Below are 21,016 nucleotides of genomic sequence, written 5' to 3'. Positions count from 1 at the left end.
ACAGAGGGAGTGCAGCCCCACAAAGAGCCACTCTAAAAAGCAGGTGCTTTTCAGGCGATGACAAGGGATTCCACGAGCTCAGTGCTGCTGGAAGCTCTCGCAGCTCTCGGAGTATAAATGCCACAAACTGACAACACCCTGTCTGAAAATTTAATTACTTCATTGGAACTTACTTAGGTTTGCAAATTTGGAATACTAAACTTTTAATTCTACTTTTTTTCAGTTTATGCATGCCATCTTTAATAGGGCCTGAAACAAACAAAAAGAGTAATTTTTGAATTAGCAGCTTATCATTTCAAATTTACAAAAACATAAGTTTAAAACAAACAGAATTAAACCTCCAAATGATGGTCTATCTAAGTGTGTGGCATTCCTTCTCCTGCTGCAGGGCCCTGGCAGGTGCACAGACACACAAAAGCTTGAGCCTGCACTAACTTTCTGGACACCTTGCATTTTACTACCTGCTTGTTATTCCTAGACCACCACTGTTGGCTGACATCATGAAAGTTATCTTTTAATACAGTTATCTGATTAATAAGGAAAATTACCGGAAGAAGAGAAGCACCATTATGTTACTACAGTTTCTGAAAAATGTAGTGTGGCCCCAACAGAAGTAGATCTTCAACGACTGACCCCGAATGTGCTAAAATGCTAGTAAGTAGTGTTTGCAAAGAACAGAAAAAACAAGTGTTATCCAGCAGCTTTTTGGTTTAAATTGATTGCCAGTGATGACTAGCAGCTTCAATGATACAGGAGGAAGAAACCTCAGCGCCTGACAGCACTATAGTCTTGTCCTAAGTGGCTTCGTGAGTTGGTAAGAGCTCCATGTTGCAAGGATAATACTGCATTGATTCTAGGGGTTTATGCAGCAACATGGGAGGGGGCAAGAAAAACAGGAAAAACAGAAAGGTTACGGGGTTAGTGTCTGCAATGTCTACAAATTTTAACTATTAACTGAAACAAACAATAATAAAAAAAAAAAAAAGCGTGTAGTTCACAGCTATTGGCCTACACAGTAAGCAAATATCTGTGTGTGTGGGTTGGGAGTGTTCACTTGTCGGAGAGGTTTTTGTAGCTCTGTTTACATTAAAGAGGACAGAAGAGTGTGTTGTTGCAATTAACAAGGTCCCATTCTTTCCTATGGAGTGTAATCCTCATTGTCCACGAGTCTCTTGAATTCCGTGTCTTTCTTTTCGATGAAAATACTAAGTTTGCTGGTTTTTGAGTGGGAGAGGTGATCATTCTCCAGTCCTTGCGGATGCGGGGTTCAGGACGTCAGAATTCCTCCTTACTCTCCTTAAGAGAGGATGGCATTAGAGCGCTGGACACCGACGAAATTATCTGCGCTGAAAGATCGTCTCATCGCAGCTCTACACAAGTCTTTGTATTTGTCTTCACACAATCTGGAAATGGCCTAGGAAAGTCAAATAGAATACAGAAAGAATTAAAGGGGAAAAAAGTTCCATCATCAAAAAGCTTCACTGACAATAAGCCACACAGTCCCATGTTCACTTGTTCTTTAAAAAGCCAGTATTTACTTTTCGTTAGTGGATACTCTCAGCATTCAGTGTGCTGGACTTCTTCGTGCATGTGCTGGACTGTGCTGGAGGGTAGGACTGAAGCATCAAAAGGTGCCTCTTCACTTGCACATTAATTACAGTAGAAAAACACTCTAAAGTGCCCATCGGATGTACGAGTCCACTTCAGCTGTGAACAACTTGGGTGGAAGCTATCAGAAAGTCATAAGCCATCAATATTGTTTCTCAGTTAAAGCTAGCATTGCCATTAAAACCCATGTACTCTCTATGTCCGCTATGTAAAGCACACATTATTATGAATTCAAAGTACAGGTCTCTCAACATAAGCACTAACCCTTTGTCTAATAAACCCAAGGGATGGAACTGACGAACACACACAAATTGCTATAAATGCGAAAACGTGAAGACAATCAAGAGTAATACATGGATTACGCATATAGGACCACAAAGAAGACATTTTCTGGCATATTTCTAAATGTTTTTAGCACGGAAAGTAAAGTTTGCTCAAAAGGAAAACCATTAAGAATGCTAACGTATTCTGAATTATGGGCAGAGGAAATAATATCCACAGTTTTAAAATATAAAGTGGATCCTTTTGCATGAGCTATAAAAGACACGGGAATTATGATGCCAAAGGGTTAATACGCTCTTCTTCAGGGAGCTAATGTAAAGGCTCTCCACTTCTGTCACTGAAGTCACACCAGGGCTGTGGCAGCTCATGAAAACCTCACACAGGGATTCCCAGCCTTACCTCTAAATTCTGTGCTCTTTCTTTGCTGAGAGGAGCAAACAGAAAATTCAGGTTGTTGTCATCTGCTAAGGAGCGAAGGTCAAAGTAGTATTTGGCATAAACACTGGCAGGAACATTAATATTAAACTGAAGCAGCTCCAAAAAATGCCGTTCCATCTCATTCCTGGGGCAGGAGGAAGACAACAAAAACAACACAGGCCAACTTCAGTCAACTGGGTTCTCTCGAAAGTCACCACTCCAAGCTACCAGGAGGGCTGTGAATTCTGGTTTGAAACAAAGGCCACCCAGCTGGATGCTCTGACAAGGCAAGCTCTCTGGGGTCCTGCCTGCACCCCAGCGCTGGGAGTTTGGGACAGGGGAAAGGTTGTGCCCCTCTTCCAGCCCCGGGCTGCGGACTGGGGCTCCTGCTTCTGCAGAGTTCCATTAGTGCAGCTGCGAGCCTCTCGCTGCTCAGTCCCTCCCAAGGCCCACTCCAGGGACCAGATGAAAGGGATGATGGATGCTGTTTATTAGCTCTGAAGAACTTGCAGACATTTCCACTAGGCTGATAACAGGAAGGGGCTTATTGAAGTAGAGAAGCGCCAACAAAAGGAGTGGGCACATCACCACGGCAACAAATGGATCCATCGAGAGCCATCGCTATTATCTCGGAGGGGGAAAAACTCTCGAGGCAACAAGGATTCATCTCAAATAAATAAATCAGTTACATTTGCTGGGAAAGGGAATCCCCCAGTCCACCCTCCCTGCCCTGCACAGGAGGCCAGGCCAAAGGGCATAATGCAAGTTCTGCTCACCTTAGTAGGACTAAGGTTGTAAATTGTCACTCTGACAGGGCAGGGTATCTTTTAAAACTCTGGGAGGAAGAAAGATCAAAGACAGATGTCCCGGCTGGACTGAAACCACTTCGCGACCTGGCTCTGGTATAGCAGTGATGAACTGTCCCGATGCTGGGAAGGCACCAGTGCCGGTGCCCGAGCACAGCACCAATCAGCACGTCGGGGAGCGAGGTTCACAGGGTGCAGAGGGCAAGGGGCGCTGGTCTGGGTTAGGGAGCCCTGTACCTGCCTTCTCCATGTGTGCAAGCAAACACAGCAAGCCATCCCACTGTCAAGGTGATTCCCCTGAAACTAATTGTGTTAAAAATCATAAATACTTAGACAAGCATGAAAGGGGCGTATTTCACATTATTTGGTTTCTTGCTTTTAAAAAGTTTTATCCTCCAAGTCATCAAATGTTGATCTTCTGTAGAACAGTTAGGATATGAGCAGAGATGTGACTTCCTCATTTATTGAACTTCACAATCCAACTGAGCCTACTTCTAAAATTAATTTCCTGTTCATATGGTACTGAGTCTATAGAAATGTAAATCAGACAATGTTTTGATAATCAGCTAATCAGGACTTAATTTACTACACGAACAAATGCACTTCAATACCCCTTTTATATCTTCTTTGCTAATACATTTTAACTGTGTAGAAATATAGTACTTCATAGGATTAACATGTCTTTAAATAGAGGTTTAATCACTGAAGAAAAGCATTATGCCTACAGAAAACACATCTTCTGGGTTTTTAGCTTTTTTTTGTAAATGGCTGAATAGCATACCATTTATTAGACACAGCAAATTTTCTACATAGCAGCTGCTTAGCCTAATTTATTGTTAATGTTGGAAAGTTTTAAGAAAAATTGGACAGACACCAATTTTTAAATTTAACCGTTTCAAATAGCCAACAGAAGAGGCAAAAGACAAACAGAAGAGGCCAAAGACAAATATGCATTACCTACTTGGTTGTAATGCTTTCCTATTTCCAAAGACTATGAATAAAGCACAGCTCCTGGTGTTTCTCCATAGACAGAAAGCACTGAGTGGCACCCGTCCTTGTAACAGCATCAGCCTCTCCTGCTGCCACAGCTCACTGCCTTGCCTCTGCTCTGATCCTGTCACTGCAGTCAGAGCCCCAGACGGACTCAGCTGCAGGTCTCATGCAGCTCTGGCTGTTGTTCTGGTGGGCCTTGGGTTTATGTTCACACATTGCACTTCCTTTAAAGGACCAGCTTCCACACTTAAGACAGTAGCCATTTCGAGTCACTATGCTTCTGCAACTTGTACAAGCATTTCCACTGGTTTACAACGCATTAATGGCCACACCGTCTCAAGGTTGCCAGCAATCCGGTCACCACTGACCATCGGTTTACACAATTATCAAAGTGGTCATTTTCCCCATAAGTCACTTCAACAGCTAACAGTGACTGATTCTCTCCTAGCCTCAAGTAATTACTTGAGTCTCACGATTCTGAATGATAGTCTTATCTAGAATAATGCCCAAAGGTACCAAAACTCCTGCCACTGCCTGCCATGACCTTGATCTTTCTGTGCTGCTCAATATAATCTACATACTTTACCTAAATGCCTCCCACACAGCTATGTTTACACCAAGCAGGCACTCCAAGGGTCTCCTGGAAATACCTCCCCAGCCCACCCTGCCTACTCCTTCAGCCATTCCCTTCACAGAAGTCAGGAGACCGGAGCAGAGCCTACCGCTTCAGTCCCATGTGGGCATGCCAATCAGGCACACCAGGGTTTTTTTGTTTGTTTTTTAAAAGATTTTATTTTATTTCTGTTGGAAAGGCAGATATATAGAGAGGAGGAGAGAAAGAGAGGAAGATCTTCCGTCCATTGATTCACTCCCTAAGCAGCTGCAATGGCTGGAGCTATGCTGAATCGAAGCCTCTTCATGTCTCCTATGCAGGTGCAGGGTCCCAACGCTTTGGGCTGTCCTCAGCTGCTTTCCCAGGCCACAAGCTGGATGGGAAGCGGGGCTGCCAGCACTAGTACCGGCACCCATAGGGGATCCCAGCGCATGCAAGGAGAAGACTTTAGCTGGTAGGGTATGGCACCAGACCTGGCACACTTGTTCTTGACCCCAAGTTCCACCAAGTGCCCAGGAGGCTGGCTGGTGAAAGCTGAACAGCGCATCTCTAACAGTCTATAGGTAATCTTGGCATTGCTTAACTTCTTAGACCCACTTGTAAACAAAGGTGATGCTCTTAACAAGGAAGTGGCCAAAGCTTAGGGATTAGAAGCCCTAACTTTCCTATCTCATGATGTTTGTAGCAACATTTGGTACAGTGCTCAGAAAGCCATTTGGGAAGACTCCATTCTGTACTGGAGATTCCTGGCTTGAATTCAAGCTCTGCTTTTGATCCCTGTGGCCTGCTACTGCACATCCTAGAAGGCTACAGGTGATATGACTCACATCCTTGGGCTCACTGTCACTCACCAGGAGACCTGGATTGAGTACTAGGACCCCCGGCTTCACCCTGGCCCAGCTGCACCCCTGACTGAACCAGCTGACAGAAGATCTCTGTGTCTTTTCACCTTTCAAATAAACACAGACAGACATTTTAAGGGGGAAAAGCACCAGAGTAAACATACAGTCTGCGACTCCTAGTGAAATTGTAAATTCTCAATCCTCCCGAGCCCGTGAACTCTAAGAGTGGTCACGTATTCCAAAGCCCAGATGAGGGGGCAGGTACATGGCACAGCAGCTCAGGATGCCCCTCAACGCTACCAGAGTGCAACGAGGCTCTAACCCTGCTCTCTGCTTCCAATCCAGCTTCCCATTAATGCACAGCTTGGGAGGCAGATGACAGCAAGTGTTTGGGTCCCAGCACCCACAGGGAGATCTGGATTTGTGGCTTTAGCCCTGTCCAGCCCTGGACGTGCGGGCACATGCAGAGAAAACCAATGAATACAAGACTTCTCATCTGTTGTCTTCTATAACAAAAGTAAAACTTGCTAAAATGCCAGATGTGTGTTCCTTAAGGAGTAGTTGTATCTTTTAAAAAGCCACAAAGCTTTCTGCTGCATTATGTTGTTCCGGTAGTAAGTTTGTAAGATGTTTACCAAAACTACCAGAAAAATAAAATTCAATTTATAAAGCAGGTTATTATTATAAGATTAACACATCAAAGCTTATTATTAATGGAAAATCGGAATTGTTAAACTAGGCATGAACCTTTATGCCTACATCAATTATCTGCACGATGTAACCTTTAAATCAATTTCTTAAAAGATAACTTTAAAAGAGCAAATGAAGTAATGACAAATGATTAGAAAGTTCACCAAAATTTTGTAAACTCACATGTCCTCAACTGTAATGTCCTTGAGGATCTGGCAGTAGTCCACATTCCACACAGCCTGATCGTCCCAAACCTTGGAGGCAAGAAGAATGGCTCCCAGGACAATCCGCTTCCAGTTTGTGGGACAAATGTCAATCTCAGCATAAGTTAAAAGTCTTTCTAAGTAAACCTGCAAAAGTAGAGAACTGGTCTTTGATTTTAGTTCAGCTTAAGCACTATGATAAGAATAAGAATGTTAGGATCGACAGATTTAATTTATGATCATAAAGCAAGAGCCCTTTATGATTACATTCTATTGGGACCTCTGCTGTTTTTTCTGCTCATGCAAACATCCAGTTTAATTTTGGCCCTAGGAATGAGAGGCCATCTCAGCAAAGGGCATCCTGAAGCATTGCTGGTACCCACAAGCTTAGGAGAGGTAGCCAACACAGGCGTGGTGGACACTACACTTTAGCTGGTAAATACTCAAGTGCTACCACATGTAATGTGCTGTGCCCAGCTGGGGTTACACGGTGACTTCACTGTATAGCACCTGGCATTAGGAGTGAACATCTTTTTGTCAACTGTTCACAGTAGCTAAGCCTTCTGTGGCAGCAACTTACAGATAAGAACTGGTGGACAAGAGAGCCTCCCAGTGGCTGCTGAGCAGAGCAACACCAGGCACAGGTCTCAGCAGGCCAGTGTTCCCACAGCAACTTTGTAAGGTGCACCCACGTACCAAAGGCAGGTCCTCTCATAGTCCCTGCTTTTCACAGCTCCACCATCACTCTTGTTCTGCCCTGCATCTTTCATCTACAGCTTACTCTGCTTTTGTAAGTTTTATGGCAGCAGTTAACAGCGGCCAGTCTCTATCCTAGGACTCCATGCACTCCACCCACCAGGCTGTTTGTGACACAATCTCATCCATTATTTGCCATACATGAAATATCCATCCTACAAAGGTGGAAAAACTGATTACAGAGGTAAGCTCCATAGAGACTATGCAGAATACATGAACATGCTACTTGGACTCCTGTATCAAGACAAAAAGAAGTCCATTTCTCAGTGTCTACTTATATTTGGAATATTATTATGAGACTAACAGCTCAAATGTGGTAATGTTCTCCAAACAACTGCGCTTGCAAAAAAAAAATATATATATATATATATATATGCATCCTAGGATTCTGCTTCTATTTCCCAAAACCTAATGCTCTCCACTTCCCTGGAGTGAGCTGCCCTCACAGGGCCCACACTGGCCATCCTTCTGGACTCAGGACTGAGAAGGCCTGTTCGTGCTGCCAGTCGCTGAGCCCTGGGGCAACCTGCGTCAGGAATTGTATTTTACCCCTCTGAAGTTAACCCCTCCAACTGCATAGTCAATCCCGCCCACTGCTGCAGCACACCGCTCCCTGTGTCTGCCCCACTAGGAATGTGTCTACGTTGTCCCATCCATCCTAGACTTCGCAATTCCCAGAACACTTTCTTCCATTTTGCTCACATCACACCCTAATGAAGCCTTCTCATTTCTTCTCCAACACTCTGCTTTATCTACCTCATCTGCCACTGCCACTTGTTCCTCTTTAGGGCACGCCTGCCAAAGCCCTTAGTGCCTTCACATGCACAAATTGGAGTTATTGGGCCCGGCGGCGTGGCCTAGCGGCTAAAGTCCTCGCCTTGAACAGGCCGGGATCCCATATGGGCGCCGGTTCTAATCCTAGCAGCTCCACTTCCCATCCAGCTCCCCGCCTGTGGCCTGGGAAAGCAGTCAAGCACGGCCCAAAGCTTTGGGACCCTGCACCCGCGTGGGAGACCCGCAAGAGGCTCCTGGCTTCGGATCGGCATAGTATCGGCCGTTGTGCTCACTTGGGGAGTAAATCATCGGACGGAAGATCTTCCTCTCTGTCTCTCCTCTCTGCATATCTGACTTTGGTATAAAAATAAAATAAATCTTTAAAAAACAAAAGCAAATTGGAGTTCTTTATCAATATCCTCCCCTCCTTGAGTCATCTCTTACACTAGGAAGCACACTGCCACTTGCCTACAGTTGGGTAAGTCCTACCTGTGAGCCATCTGCTGGCCACTCCCTTACCATTCCCTTTACTGCTCATCTCCATCACTGTAATTGCCTTTTAAACCTCCATTCCTCTGCTCCTCAAACTATGGCTGGTTTTGCCTAAAGCTGTGAGAATAACTTCTTAAGGGCCCTTCACTCCCCTGCTTCAAATCTGCCAAAAGTCACTCATCTAATTTGAATAAAAACTAACTTCTTTCCACAACCTGCAAGCTACAAGGACCTGTGAGATTACCTGGGTGACCACATCTTCTCTCTCCTCTCTCTCCATCCATCCAGGGGCCCTCTTTGCTGTTACTCAAACATGCAAGCCATGTTCCTGTCTCAGTCTTGGCATGTGCCCTGCTCCTTGTAACTCCAGAGTTCCTCAGCTCTCTCATATAGGACACTGTTGAAATTACTGTTTCAGAGGGGCTTCTTGGCTTTCTATGTGTTCAACCTTTTTTCTGAGCCGAGTAGCAGAGTGGGTGTTCACAAAGTATTTCCAGGGCCCATGGTTTCTTGGTGGGCAGCATGTAGCACTGAGGTTATGCCCTCTCCTACCTGACCTTCTTGTTCCCCTGCTCCCCGCCCCCCCCGCACTCTGGCTGCCCTGAGGAGCCTGTCTCTTAAAGGCAGACAGTCCTAACAGATCACTCTGTAACGCTTTCTTTTTACCCTCTGCTGAATCTGAGCAGCTACACTGATGTTCCTTCCTGTAGCTCAGAAGCATGCCCTAGTTCTTGATATCCAAATGATAACCAGATGTTGCCACTCTGCGATGTCACAGTAGCTAAACTTACCTCTGAGATTCTAACTGGATGCTACAGGAGGGCTGACACAAGTACTTTCCTTTCCTTGGTGTGTCTGCTGCGAGGAGGGCAGGAGTAAAACTGCTTGAACAGATTTACTACTCAAAAATGCTGATGGCTTAGCACAGGAATTCTGCACAAAGACCACAAAGCCAAGTGCACAACTATTACTCAGAAGGCCAGCAAGGGCCATCTTCCAAGTACTCAGCAGCAGCTTCAGCAGCAGACACTCCAGGTCTGCAAGGATGGGTCATCTCTTACCTGTTATCCAAGGAACAGAGCCCCAGGGCACTAGCTCTGAATCGTGGCATGTGCGAGAAGCGCCTGGGGAATACTGCCTGGCACTGGGCTGACAATCAGAGCCAGCCTGTGTCTGCCCCCCTCCCTCCCACCTACCACAGGTCTCCTACGTCACCGTGGAATGTGAGGGAAGAACCCCATTCATCGCTCCTGCTGCCTGGAAGAGCAACTGATTTGTGATGAGAAAAGCAATGACAACCAGAAAGACTGCTAAACTGGAATGTGTACAATTACTTTCTTCCACTAGATTTTCTCTTAATAAAGGTGTAATGATAATTTCAGAAATCTTCTTTTTTTAAAATGATCTTACTTGGGCCCGGCGCGGTGGCGCAAGTGGTTAAAGGTCCTCGCCTTGCACGCCCGGGATCCCATATGGGCGCCAGTTCTAATCCGGCAGCCCCGCTTCCCTTCCAGCTCCCTGCCTGTGGCCTGGGAAAGCAGTCGAGGACTGCCCAAAGCTTTGGGACCCTGCACCCGCGTGGGAGACCCACAAGAGGCTCCTGGCTTCGGATCGGCATAGTATCGGCCCGTTGCGCTCACTTGGGGAGTGAATCATCGGACGGAAGATCTTCCTCTCTGTCTCTCCTCTCTGTATATCTGCCTTTCCAATAAAAAAAAATAATAATAAAAATAAATCTTTAAAAAAAAAAAAAAAAAGATCTTACTTAATTGATTAAGGTACAAAGGGTCAAGGGCTACAGGAAAGTGGGTAATACCATTGTTTCCACAGTAATATTTTTTTCCCTGTGTCTGGGGTCAGGGGGGGAAACAAAGGGAAAAGCCCTGCCCAGCCTCCCACCCATCTCAGGTCCCCAATGTGAGGCGTGCTCAGAAATCTACTTTTATTTGAAAATAGGGCCATACCCTGTAGAGAAGACCGATTTCTAAAGTTCCTTTACGCCTAAGAAATAACTTACCAAAGTGACTATGGCACATTCAGCCGTGAGCTGTGCAGCACTGAAAAGGGTCCGAACAAATCTATAAATAAACTTGTGTTCAGGATCATGCTTGAAGTATTCCTCCGGAACCTTTTCTCGCTGAAAGAAGAAAAGACATAACGTAAGCGAGCACCGAAGAGAAAGGCTTGACGTGTTGGTCAGACAGCAGCCACCCCACCTGTGCCCAGGAGAGCCTTCAAAACAATTCTGATTGGGCGTCTTTTAGCCTTTTCAGCAGGGGGACCTCATACACCGTGAAGATTCAATACCCACGACCGCTCAGCAGAGAACAGCACAAGCACAAGCTCTGAGAACTCTGCTCCTGCCCACACTGGATGGAAATGCACGCACTTTCTAGGCTCCAGTCGCACTGATCATGTCATTCCTCCCTATTCTGCAGGCAGGCCCAGAGTCCTAAGCCAAGAGGCACTCAGGCGCACTGGCCAGATCAAAGTCACACTAAGGGAGCGCTCAAAAGTGAACAACTTATGCCTAAGGAAATGAGTTTCTAAATTTTGATTTTATTTGAATTTTATCACTAAAGCAATTCAATGCTATTACTTGAATTCACTGAAACTAAGTTGAAGTATTCTCATTATTTTCATAGAAGTATTACATCTTTCTTATACAGTTACAAATATTTACATTCTTTGATACTGTTGATGTTATCTTTTAAAAAGCCACATTTTCTGCATTTTCTGTTACTTATGATAGTATGATTAGCTCACTAAACAAAGTATCAACTCAAATCTTGCCACACTATATCCCATACCCCTCCTTCTAGCTGATGACTAGATACAACATGGAGGGGGGAGCTTAATGAAAGATGTTTTTCGATTTCAAGATGAAGGGAGTGATTTTCTTCCAGCAATTAAAAACAAGTTAGCAAGACACATGGAACTCAAAGAAAAAGAAAATACCACTTCAAGCAAAGTGATGCTTACTGTGAGTGGATGTGATCGCTCATCAAATATATCCAGGGATCTATTTGCATCTCTACAAAACAAAGAATGCATTTAAAATGTGAATCAGGGATTAATATTAATACAATACCTGCTTCGTGGGAGAAGTTTCCTTCCAAAAGCAGACAGTTTTATGAAATTTTCGCTGGGACTATGGGGTCTGAGACAGTTTCATGACGTCTTTTTCTTACCATAAAGTTCTTTCTGCAATACCCACTTACACCTGCCTTCAGCCACGGCCCCACCCGGATAGTAATGCTAATAAATCAGAGGGTTTTTTTTTTTTTGAAACACAAGAACATTTTAAAAAATTTATTTTTATTGGCCAGATTCAGAGATTAGCAGAGACAGAGAGCAAGATCTTCCATTTGATGATTCACTCCCCAAGTGGACTCAACGGCTGGAGTTGAGTCAATCTGAAGCCAGGAGCCATGAGCCTTCTAGGTCTCCCACATGCGTGCAGGGTCCCAAGGCTTTGTGCCGTCCTCTACTGCTTTCCCAGGCCACAAGTAGGGAGCTGGCTAGAAAGTGGAGCTGCCGGGATTAGAACCAGCGCCCATATGGGATCCCAGTGAACTCAAGACAAGGACTTTCAGCTGCTAGTCTATCACACCGGGCCCTACACAAGAATATTTATAAAGCCAGTAGAATATTTATAAAGCTGGATTTCAATAATGTGTATGAGATTCTGACTTCCTAGGCCTATCAAGATCATACATATTTTTTTTTTTTTACCTCCTTTCAATAGCCTTCGTTAAGCACTTAACTGCCTTTTCACTTTAAAAGGAGCCAGTCTTTTCATTTAAAGTCACCAAAGGCATACAACCCAGTGTGGCACCCTCAGGCCTTAGTCAGGAGGCCCCCCAAGGCCAAGCTAACAGGAGTGCTCACAGGGTTCCTGCTTTTCCTGCCTGGCCTGGGACCAGCAATGATCCCAGGAAAGACAACTGGGCGGGGAAGAGCAGCATCAAATTATATCAGCAGTCACTCTGTTGTTCACTGCCACTTTAAAAATAAAGCATCGGGTCCAGTGTGGTGGCGCAGTGGTTAAGGTGCTCGCCTTGCACGCCGGGGATCCCATATGGGCGCCGGTTCTAATCCCGGCAGCCCCGCTTCCCATCCAGCTCCCTGCCTGTGGCCCGGGAAAGCAGTTGAGGATGGCCCAAAGCTTTGAGACCCTGCACCTGTGTGGGAGACCCGGAAGAGACTCCTGGCTTCGGATCGGCATAGCATCAGCTGTTGCGCTCACTTGGGGAGTGAATCATCGGACGCAAGATCTTCCTCTCTGTCTCTCCTCTCTGTATATCCGCCTTTCCAATAAAAATAAATCTTTAAAAATAAAGCGTCACTTAAGAATGTCCTTGTGCAAAAATCACCTAAACTACTTCTGCAAACTGACATGTGGCTTAGTAAGAAAACACCTGTGATCAAGCTGTGAGCTGAAGGAACTACTTTTTTTTTTTTTAAAGATTTATTTTTATTATTTTTTTCATTGGAAAGGTGGATATACAGAGAGGCGAGACAGAGAGGAAGATCTTCCGTCCGATGATTCACTCCCCAAGTGAGCGCAACGGGCCGATACTATGCCGATCCGAAGCCAGGAGCCTCTTGCGGGTCTCCCACGTGGGTGCAGGTTCCCAAAGCTTTGGGCAGTCCTCGACTGCTTTCCCAGGCCACAGGCAGGGAGCTGGAAGGGAAGCGGGGCTGCCGGGATTAGAACCGGCGCCCATATGGGATCCCGGGCGTGCAAGGCGAGGACCTTTAACCACTTGCGCCACCGCGCCGGGCCCAGGAACTACTTTTTTAAAGACCACTTTTATTTAACAGTTAACCAGGGCCAGCATTGTGGCATAGTGAGCTCAGCCACTCTTGAGAACCAACTCCCAGCCTTTGCACCTGGGAAAGCAGGGGCGATGGCCTGACCGCTTGGGTTGCTATACCTGTGGGAGACATGGAAGAAGCTCCTGGCTTCTGGCTCCAGTCTGGCAAAGCCCTGGTTGTTGCAGCCATTTGAGGAGTGAACTGGTGCTGGGAGATCTCTCTCTCTCGCACCCTTTCTGTGTGTAATTCTGCCTTTCAAAGAAATAAATAAATCTTAAAAAAAATCTAACTATACTTCTCAAAAATAGAGGCAGGGAGCATGCAAAGAAAAATAAATACTTGCTGTCAATAAAATTGAAGCTTTCAAACTAAAAATGAGGACACCTTCCATTATGAGCCTGACAGCTTCTCAACAGAAAAATTTCAGTAAAGTCAGTTGTGATCTCAACTTTTTTGCAATATTTTCCAAATGATCAACCAGTGCATATTATTATAAAATCATGTGTACAAGTAAAAGAACTATTCATTGTGCAAGATTAAAAAAAAGAAAAAACAATGAATAACCCCACCATGATAACTCCACAGATACGTAAAGTGTGTTGTCATTAACTTAAGAAATAAACACTTGGGACATACCTGATAGCTCAACTGGCTAATCCTCCCCTGAGCAAGCATCAGCAGCCTATAGCCAGTTCATATCCCAGCTGCTCCATTACTCATCCAGTTCTCTGCTTGCGACTTGCATAGGCAGCTGGGCATTGACTCAAAAGCCTTGGTCCCCTGCACCGGTGTGGGTGACCCAGAGGAGGCTCCTGGCCCTTGGCTTTGGACTGGCTCAGCTCCAACTCATTGCAATAATTTAGGGAGTGAACCCTGAGTGGAAGAGCTTTTTCTTTGTTTCTCCTTCTCTTTGTAAATCTTCCTTTCCAATAAAAATTATTTTTTAAACATAACAACATTTTGTTAATTGTTGTAGAAGAGAGCTATCTCCCATGAGTAAAATGTTATTTGATTTGAATAATGCAACCGTTTCATCAGCACAGTCCTGTCTCCCGGAACCCATGTGTCACGTAGCACGCAGGAAGGACTGCCATGGGTATTTTGTGGGCTGCACAAACAATGTGGCCAAGCATCCTGTGACGCCCGTGCCAGACCCCACAAGGAATCACCGCCTCAGAATCCCAACAGTGCCTGAGCTTAGCAGACAATGGATTTTCTAATCCAATTTTAATTTCTAACACAGTAAATATCAATACTGTCCACACAGTCTCACAATCCTTAATTACCAAAGAATTAGAAAAAAATTCCAAGTACAAAAAATATGACAACCCAATCATTTGCTTCAATATTGTAATAGGAGCACTCCACAGTTAATGTGTATAGTTATGAACTAATGCTAAATCTGTTACCATGCAGTGTTATATAGCAAGTAGAATTTAAAAAAAAAAAACAACACAGAATTTTAAAGTGCTTACCTGTTCTTTATGTGGTAATATATTGCTAAGGTCACACTGTGGAGAGAAAAAAAAATGTAAACATTGATTTGACCCTGCTAGGCCTGGAGCATTTTTCAAGGGGTAGCGACAGCCCTGAAATTCCTTTCCTTTTTACTTCTTTGGCTTTTAGAACAACAGGAGAAGCAAAGTGCTATGCAACATGTTATCAGAATACATGTTTCTGCTGATTGCCATTTGAAATCATTACGTTTCCCACCATTTGTCCTTCTACTCATGTTATGTTCCATTTGGTGTAAGTTACGTTTGTACACATGCCTAAACTTAACCCATTACATCAAGGTTTTAGTTCTAACAATATTTCAATGACACCTACTTCAAAGTTACCATAAGTAGTACTGAACTGAAATCATTATTAGTATCCTGCATGTGAGACATTAATGGAGTAAGCCAAAAAGTTGTTTTTTAAAGTTTTTAGGCCCTGTGAGTCAGGCCAATTTCACTTACATCCAAGCACCCACCCTTTTTCATTAGTTCCCTAAAGGCAAATACTAAAAGAACCATGCTTCTGACAAAACTTTTAAAGACCACTTCTGTATCGTCACGAGCCCACAAACTGACACTAAGTCTAGCCAGCCTATGATAAGCAGTGCGCCAACAATGCGGTATAGTCCTACACAGTACAATACCAGTGGCAAGTAGTTCCAACTCAGTTTGAACAAATGAATTATTAATGATCAGGCAACTCTTTCTGACAAATGTTACTATTTCTGAATTACCCACAGGTACTGTGGGATCAAAAGGGTCCTCCTTAGGTTAGTTATACACTTGTATTTACACTCAGTGTCCCAAGTGAAACGCAAATCGGTTGATGGAAGACAGATCTAAATCTTACAAGTAGATCTAAATAACATCTAAACATTTTTAAATGTAAATTTTAAAAGTTTATATATTTAGTATTGACGATGGATACTTCTATAGTGCTTCAAATAGTTTTGTCTTCAGATTTTAAAGTAACAGAATTTGAAGTTATACACTGAAAAGGACCACCAAACCTTACATGGCATTTAATTCAACAGCCCATTTTAACACAGGAACCAAGGCACAAAATGAACTTGTTCGAAGCCCCTCCAAAGAGAACAATCTTCCCCTCTACTCTCTAACTAATCAGTGGTTCCCAAACTTCACAGCCCCCTGCAACCGCCCGGCCTTGGCCTTGAGATGTTCTCATGTCACTGAACTGCATGTGACTTGGGCATCCGGACTGTTTCTGAAGTTCTCCAGTGGTCCCAATGTGCAGATCAGGGACCACTGAGTTTGTAAGATCAGAATCAGAAGGATGTTTCTGTTCGTAAAATGATGGCTCACATCCTTCCCAAGTTTCCTAAAAGGCTTGAGCATACCTTTTAGGAAGATGAAAGAAAGAAGTGGGAAAAGGCATGTGCTTCCCAATTGAGAATGATGCACTAATATCCCAAGATAAATTTTCTAAAAGCTGATTTGTTCAGTAACCCTTTCTTTCAATAGTGAATGCACAAAACAGTCACTTTTGAAGCTTAGAGAAAACTAAAATCTACTGAACTTTCAAAAGTAGAGGTCTAAAAAACAGACTGATTTGAGAAAAACTTCACGGGACCTATTTGTTTGAACAAGGCTAAATTACTTTTAAATTACATACTGAAATACTAGAAGCTTCTGAATTAAAAAGTTAGGACTGCAGCTGAAGTAGGGATCCGCTGAGCATCCTTGGGGATTACGGCACAGGTGCCACACCCAGGACTGCGGAGTGCTGCTGGGTTTGACCTTTTGTTGAAACACCACTTGATTTCAACTGCTGTTGAGAAAGGAAAAGTTTGACTGCCACGTGATTTTTTTTCTTAAAGCAGAAATTACTAATAAATTAGCTTAGAAATTGCCACAATAGAGGTAAAATTAAGTTTACAAGCGAGCTACATTTTTAGGCTACAGAGCAAGATTAAGGGTAAGGATACTAGTGTCTCAAAGCACTGCTCAAACTGATTTCTGAAAATCAATGCCTGTGACTCAAGGAGATGCTAATAAAGCTTCCTGGATGACCTGATGTAGGCGGACACTCTGCAGTTTGTTCCTCGTAGTTTCCACCTGTGCCATGGCATGCTCCCACCACACACCTCCTGGTGTGACCTGTGAGATGCTCATGCACAACAGGGAAGATTGACACGGAGGCCCACTGTGGCGCCAGCAGAGGACAAGCAGTGCTTTCCAAAGTCACAAACACTGTTTAAGGTGTTCAACTCACAAAGTACTAATTTTTCTGGAAAAATTCAATGAAAGCACCTCTCTTTTTTTTTATGTTCAACAGTACCTTAACCACATAAATGCAGCAAAAGAAGTCCATTTTGGGAATTTCTCATTGGCTAACTGGCTTTCCCTTCCACCATGCAAGCTAAGATTAAAACGTAAATTAAAAATTCATATTTAGGTTCTTGAAATCAATATATAGTTGACCCCCATTTCTTAAGCTGATCACTGAAAAGGACAATCAAATGGCTGAAATTAACAAGTATAGCTGGGATGCTTTCAGCATAAGGGGTCTTTTCACTTAGCCCTTGACAACCTAGTTGTACTCACCATTTTATTGTGGTTCTAAGATTAGGCTGGCTGACTGTGCTGTCATCTAGAAATATTGTTGAGCATGAGCTATACTTTTTAGTAAGCTGCCCTGGAGATACCTGAAGGGGAAGGGAAATAGAAGAAAATGTCACAGTAAGTTAAACCTATAAAATGTGGGGTTTTTTCCCCTTGGTTAAAATGTCAAACAATAAAGCATTAAGGTATTTCTTACACTACGTGACCTCACTGAGTGTGATAGCATGTGTGAGTCCATGTGAAACCCAGCGGAGGCTCTGAACTCCCACAGCATTCCAGGAATGGGATACAAAATGCTGCCCTTGACATGGCACCCAGAATCAACTATTAGAAATTCTTCTACAAATAAAGTAAAAAGTTAACAACAAGATTTCAGTATTTTCTACTTCTACTATTCATTTACAACAACAAAATGTAAGGCCAAAATACTGGCGCAGCAGCATTTTATTGCAACAAACGAAAGCCTAACGCTAAACTTACTGACTGAAACAAAATGTTGCCATCCAAGAGACAGTGTGAGGACACAAGCACATTAGACTCGGGGGGCTGTGAGCCAGGGCCGCCGAGGTCAGTGACAGGGTCTCCTGGGCCTGCTTCGCTACGTGGACACTAAGAGATGGCTTGAAGATTTTCTCACATCCCATCAACAGATGATCAAAAACAGTCTGAGAATTTAACTTTCATCTCCTGTTTAAATAAGACTGTCACTCAGTAAATTACACAAATGAAGGCCTGAGAGCAACTTTCATTCCAAAACCGTATTAATTTTATCCGCACGGTACGCATCACGCACCATGACACTTGCCCACTCCCCACCTACAAGGTCTTGCTCTTCCTGTAGTCCCAACATGTCTGACATGGCCTGCCTTCCAGGAGTCCCAGGTCCAGGCCACACCACAGAGCTTCCTCTTTGCACACTCGCTCTTCCCCTTTACCAGCTGGCGCACACCCCAGCCAGCGTGCCGGTGTGCATGACGCGCCCTCCGAAGACCGTGAGCCTCCCTGAGAGGGGACAGCTTTTCCTCCTGCTGCCACCCACCGACAGAACAGGGGCAGAACCAACCGGGGAACTCAGCAAGTGTTGACATATTGTGTATCAAGTATCTGATGTATTATTATTTAGTATCACTGATCATTTGAAACACAAATCTTTGAACAAATACAAATTCGTGAGAATTTAACTGCAGTGGTACTAAAGAGGTAACAAACTTTTTGTACTCTCTAAAGAAAAAAACTCTCTTTAAAACACTTTAGAAGTATCCATTTATTTGTGAACAGTCAAAAATATACCAGTAGTCAAATACTCAAACAGCCTGAACTATGTAAGGACAATTCTCTTCTGAAACGCAAGACCAAGACAACCGTTGGACAACCGGAGGTCAGAGCAGCATTCTTCAAAATCCACAGAATATGAGCAGTCTTAACTTCTCCATAACTAACTCAGATGAGCCTTCTTTCCTGGTGACACACGGGGTCCGCACACAGTCACACCCACCCACCTCAGAGACACATCAAGGTAGGGCAAGCACATTGACATGATGCTTTTAAAAATACGGTCCTTAAAAACCGCCGGGAGCCATAATCAGAAATACCTGCATGTAAGAGCTGCCTTGGGTTTAACACAGTCTTAGAGTGTTGGCTGTTAAAATGTACTGCTACTGAAGTACTACTGCATGGGGACTCCACTCTCCCACAAGCTACAGATATTTTAACCATAGCTAAACTCTTACGTCTTTTAAGGTATTCAGTTAATCCATACTGCTAAAATGAAGTAAGTGTATGCACTAATACTGACGTACATACTTCTATAATCTTAAAATATGAATGAATACAGCACAAAAACTGAAAATTAATTCAAATATTTTACATCTGAAATGGTATCTTTTAAGGTTCATATGACAGGTCAAGCATTCCTTTCCAATATGCGTGGGCTGGGAGCAGGGTTCTGACACAGCAGTTAAAGATGCTGCCGTAACAGTCAAAGCTTGCAGCACATACGGGACCAGCTCCTGTGCCCACTTTCCCCTTTCTGGATCAGCCTCTTGCTAATGCCCTGGGAAAAGCAATGGAAGATGGGCTCCTGAACTTACATGGGAGATCCAGATGAAGCTCCCCCGTCCTGCCTGCTGTGGCCACCTAGAGAGTACACTAACAGATGAAAGCTATCTCTGTCTTCCCCTCTCTGCAGTTCTTTCAAATAAATAACAAATATTACCAAAAAAAAAAAAAAAAAAAAAAAAAAAGAAAAGCAAACAAAACCCAAAATGTGTGGGCCGTTTGTGTCTGAAATTTTCAGAACCCTTTTTTGAAATAACATATACAAAATGAACAATCCTGAGGATGCAACCCCAGTGTGAACACAAAATTCACTTCTATTTGACATACACCTCCCACACACAGCCCCAAGGTAATTTTACATGGTATGCTTAGTGTGCCCACATGTGGGCACTGTGACTTGCCACATGATGCCAGAGTGGAATTTTGCATTTGAGGCATCATGTTGGTGTTCCAATGTTCTGGGTTTTGAAGCATTTCAGTTCCTGGCTTAGGGATGTTCAACATGTATTTAGGGGTAACATGGCATACCTCCCACATAGGTCAATTTTGATGAAAAAATTTCCATATGGAAATAAAAAGAAAATACAGAAAAATGAAAGTGATAGCAGCAATTTAGAGATGGTATTTTCTCACATTTTCCTCCGTTTAGCTTTTCATCACAAATGTATTTCATCACAAATGGTTTATCCTTTTTTTTTTTCTTAAAGATTTGTTACTTTTACCAGAAAGCCAGATTTACAGAGAAGGAGACAGAAAGAAAGATCTTCCACCTGCTATTTCACTCCACAAGTGGTCACAACTGCCAGAGCTGAGCTGATCCGAAGCTCGGAGCCAGGAGCTTCTTCCGGCCTCTCATGCGGGTGCAGGGTCGCAAGGCTTTGGGTCATCAGCTACTGGTCTCCCAGTTCATCAGCAGGGATCTGAATGGGAAGTGGAGTAGCTGGGACACAAACCAGCATCCATATGGGATCTTGGTACATGCCAAGGTGAGGACTTAAGCCACTAGGCTACTACGCAGGGCCCTATTGGTCTATCTTGGAAAATGTTTGTTAAAACATTTGAAATTCCTAATTAGATGTGGCCTTACATTCGACGGGGGCTCCTTTAGGGGCCTTGGCAATGAATGTACAACCTACACCAAGCTCCAGCCTCAGAAACACTGAACATTCCCTGGGTGTCACCCTAGCTTTTTAAAAAGCCTACTCAAGAATAGACAAAGCAATTGTTAGGGAAGTTACTATTTTGTTTCTCCAACCAGGTCATTTCAAATTTCAGAAGGACCAGCAACATGACATGCCACTCCCAGCATACTCAGACTTGCTGTTATCAAAAGCATCTCCACGTCTCCCGAGACTGGAGGGTGGCATAAATGAGGCTTCTGAGGAGACAGGTAACTGATTGCTCCCTCACCCTGCATGAAGGCATGACCAGTGTTAAAGCCTCACTACCGCTGGCTCCAGCCTCAGTAACAGTGCTGACACTCTCACGGACACAAAACGCAAATACTAAAGAAAAACAAATTCACACTGCCAGACACTACTGACCAGTGGTTACTAAACCAGACAGGGATAGAAAAACC

General features: G+C 43.9%; 1 protein-coding gene across 2 annotated transcripts in view; it reads right to left on the bottom strand.

Moving 5' to 3' along the window:
- Positions 1–503: 503 nt before the first annotated feature.
- The window catches only part of CCNYL1 (cyclin Y like 1), a 42,458-nt gene continuing 21,945 nt past the window's right edge, over positions 504–21,016 (bottom strand). Inside the window, exons 4-10 of one of the 2 annotated variants that reach the window (XM_040984562.1) lie at positions 17,362–17,462; positions 14,773–14,808; positions 11,459–11,510; positions 10,494–10,613; positions 6,435–6,601; positions 2,290–2,452; positions 504–1,414 (exon numbers count right to left, since the gene is read on the bottom strand). In XM_040984562.1, the coding sequence (XP_040840496.1) occupies positions 1,298–1,414; positions 2,290–2,452; positions 6,435–6,601; positions 10,494–10,613; positions 11,459–11,510; positions 14,773–14,808; positions 17,362–17,462 (756 nt within the window). In that variant the 3' untranslated portion in view covers positions 504–1,297. The remainder of the gene's footprint in view (positions 1,415–2,289; positions 2,453–6,434; positions 6,602–10,493; positions 10,614–11,458; positions 11,511–14,772; positions 14,809–17,361; positions 17,463–21,016) is intronic. The other variant, XM_040984563.1, reaches the window with a different exon arrangement.

Source organism: Ochotona curzoniae, unplaced genomic scaffold, assembly GCF_017591425.1.
Source record: "Ochotona curzoniae isolate NIBS_2020 unplaced genomic scaffold, NIBS_Ocur_1.0 contig_4148, whole genome shotgun sequence".
NCBI lineage: Eukaryota > Metazoa > Chordata > Mammalia > Lagomorpha > Ochotonidae > Ochotona > Ochotona curzoniae.
This window is presented reverse-complemented; position numbering and strand designations above follow the sequence as displayed.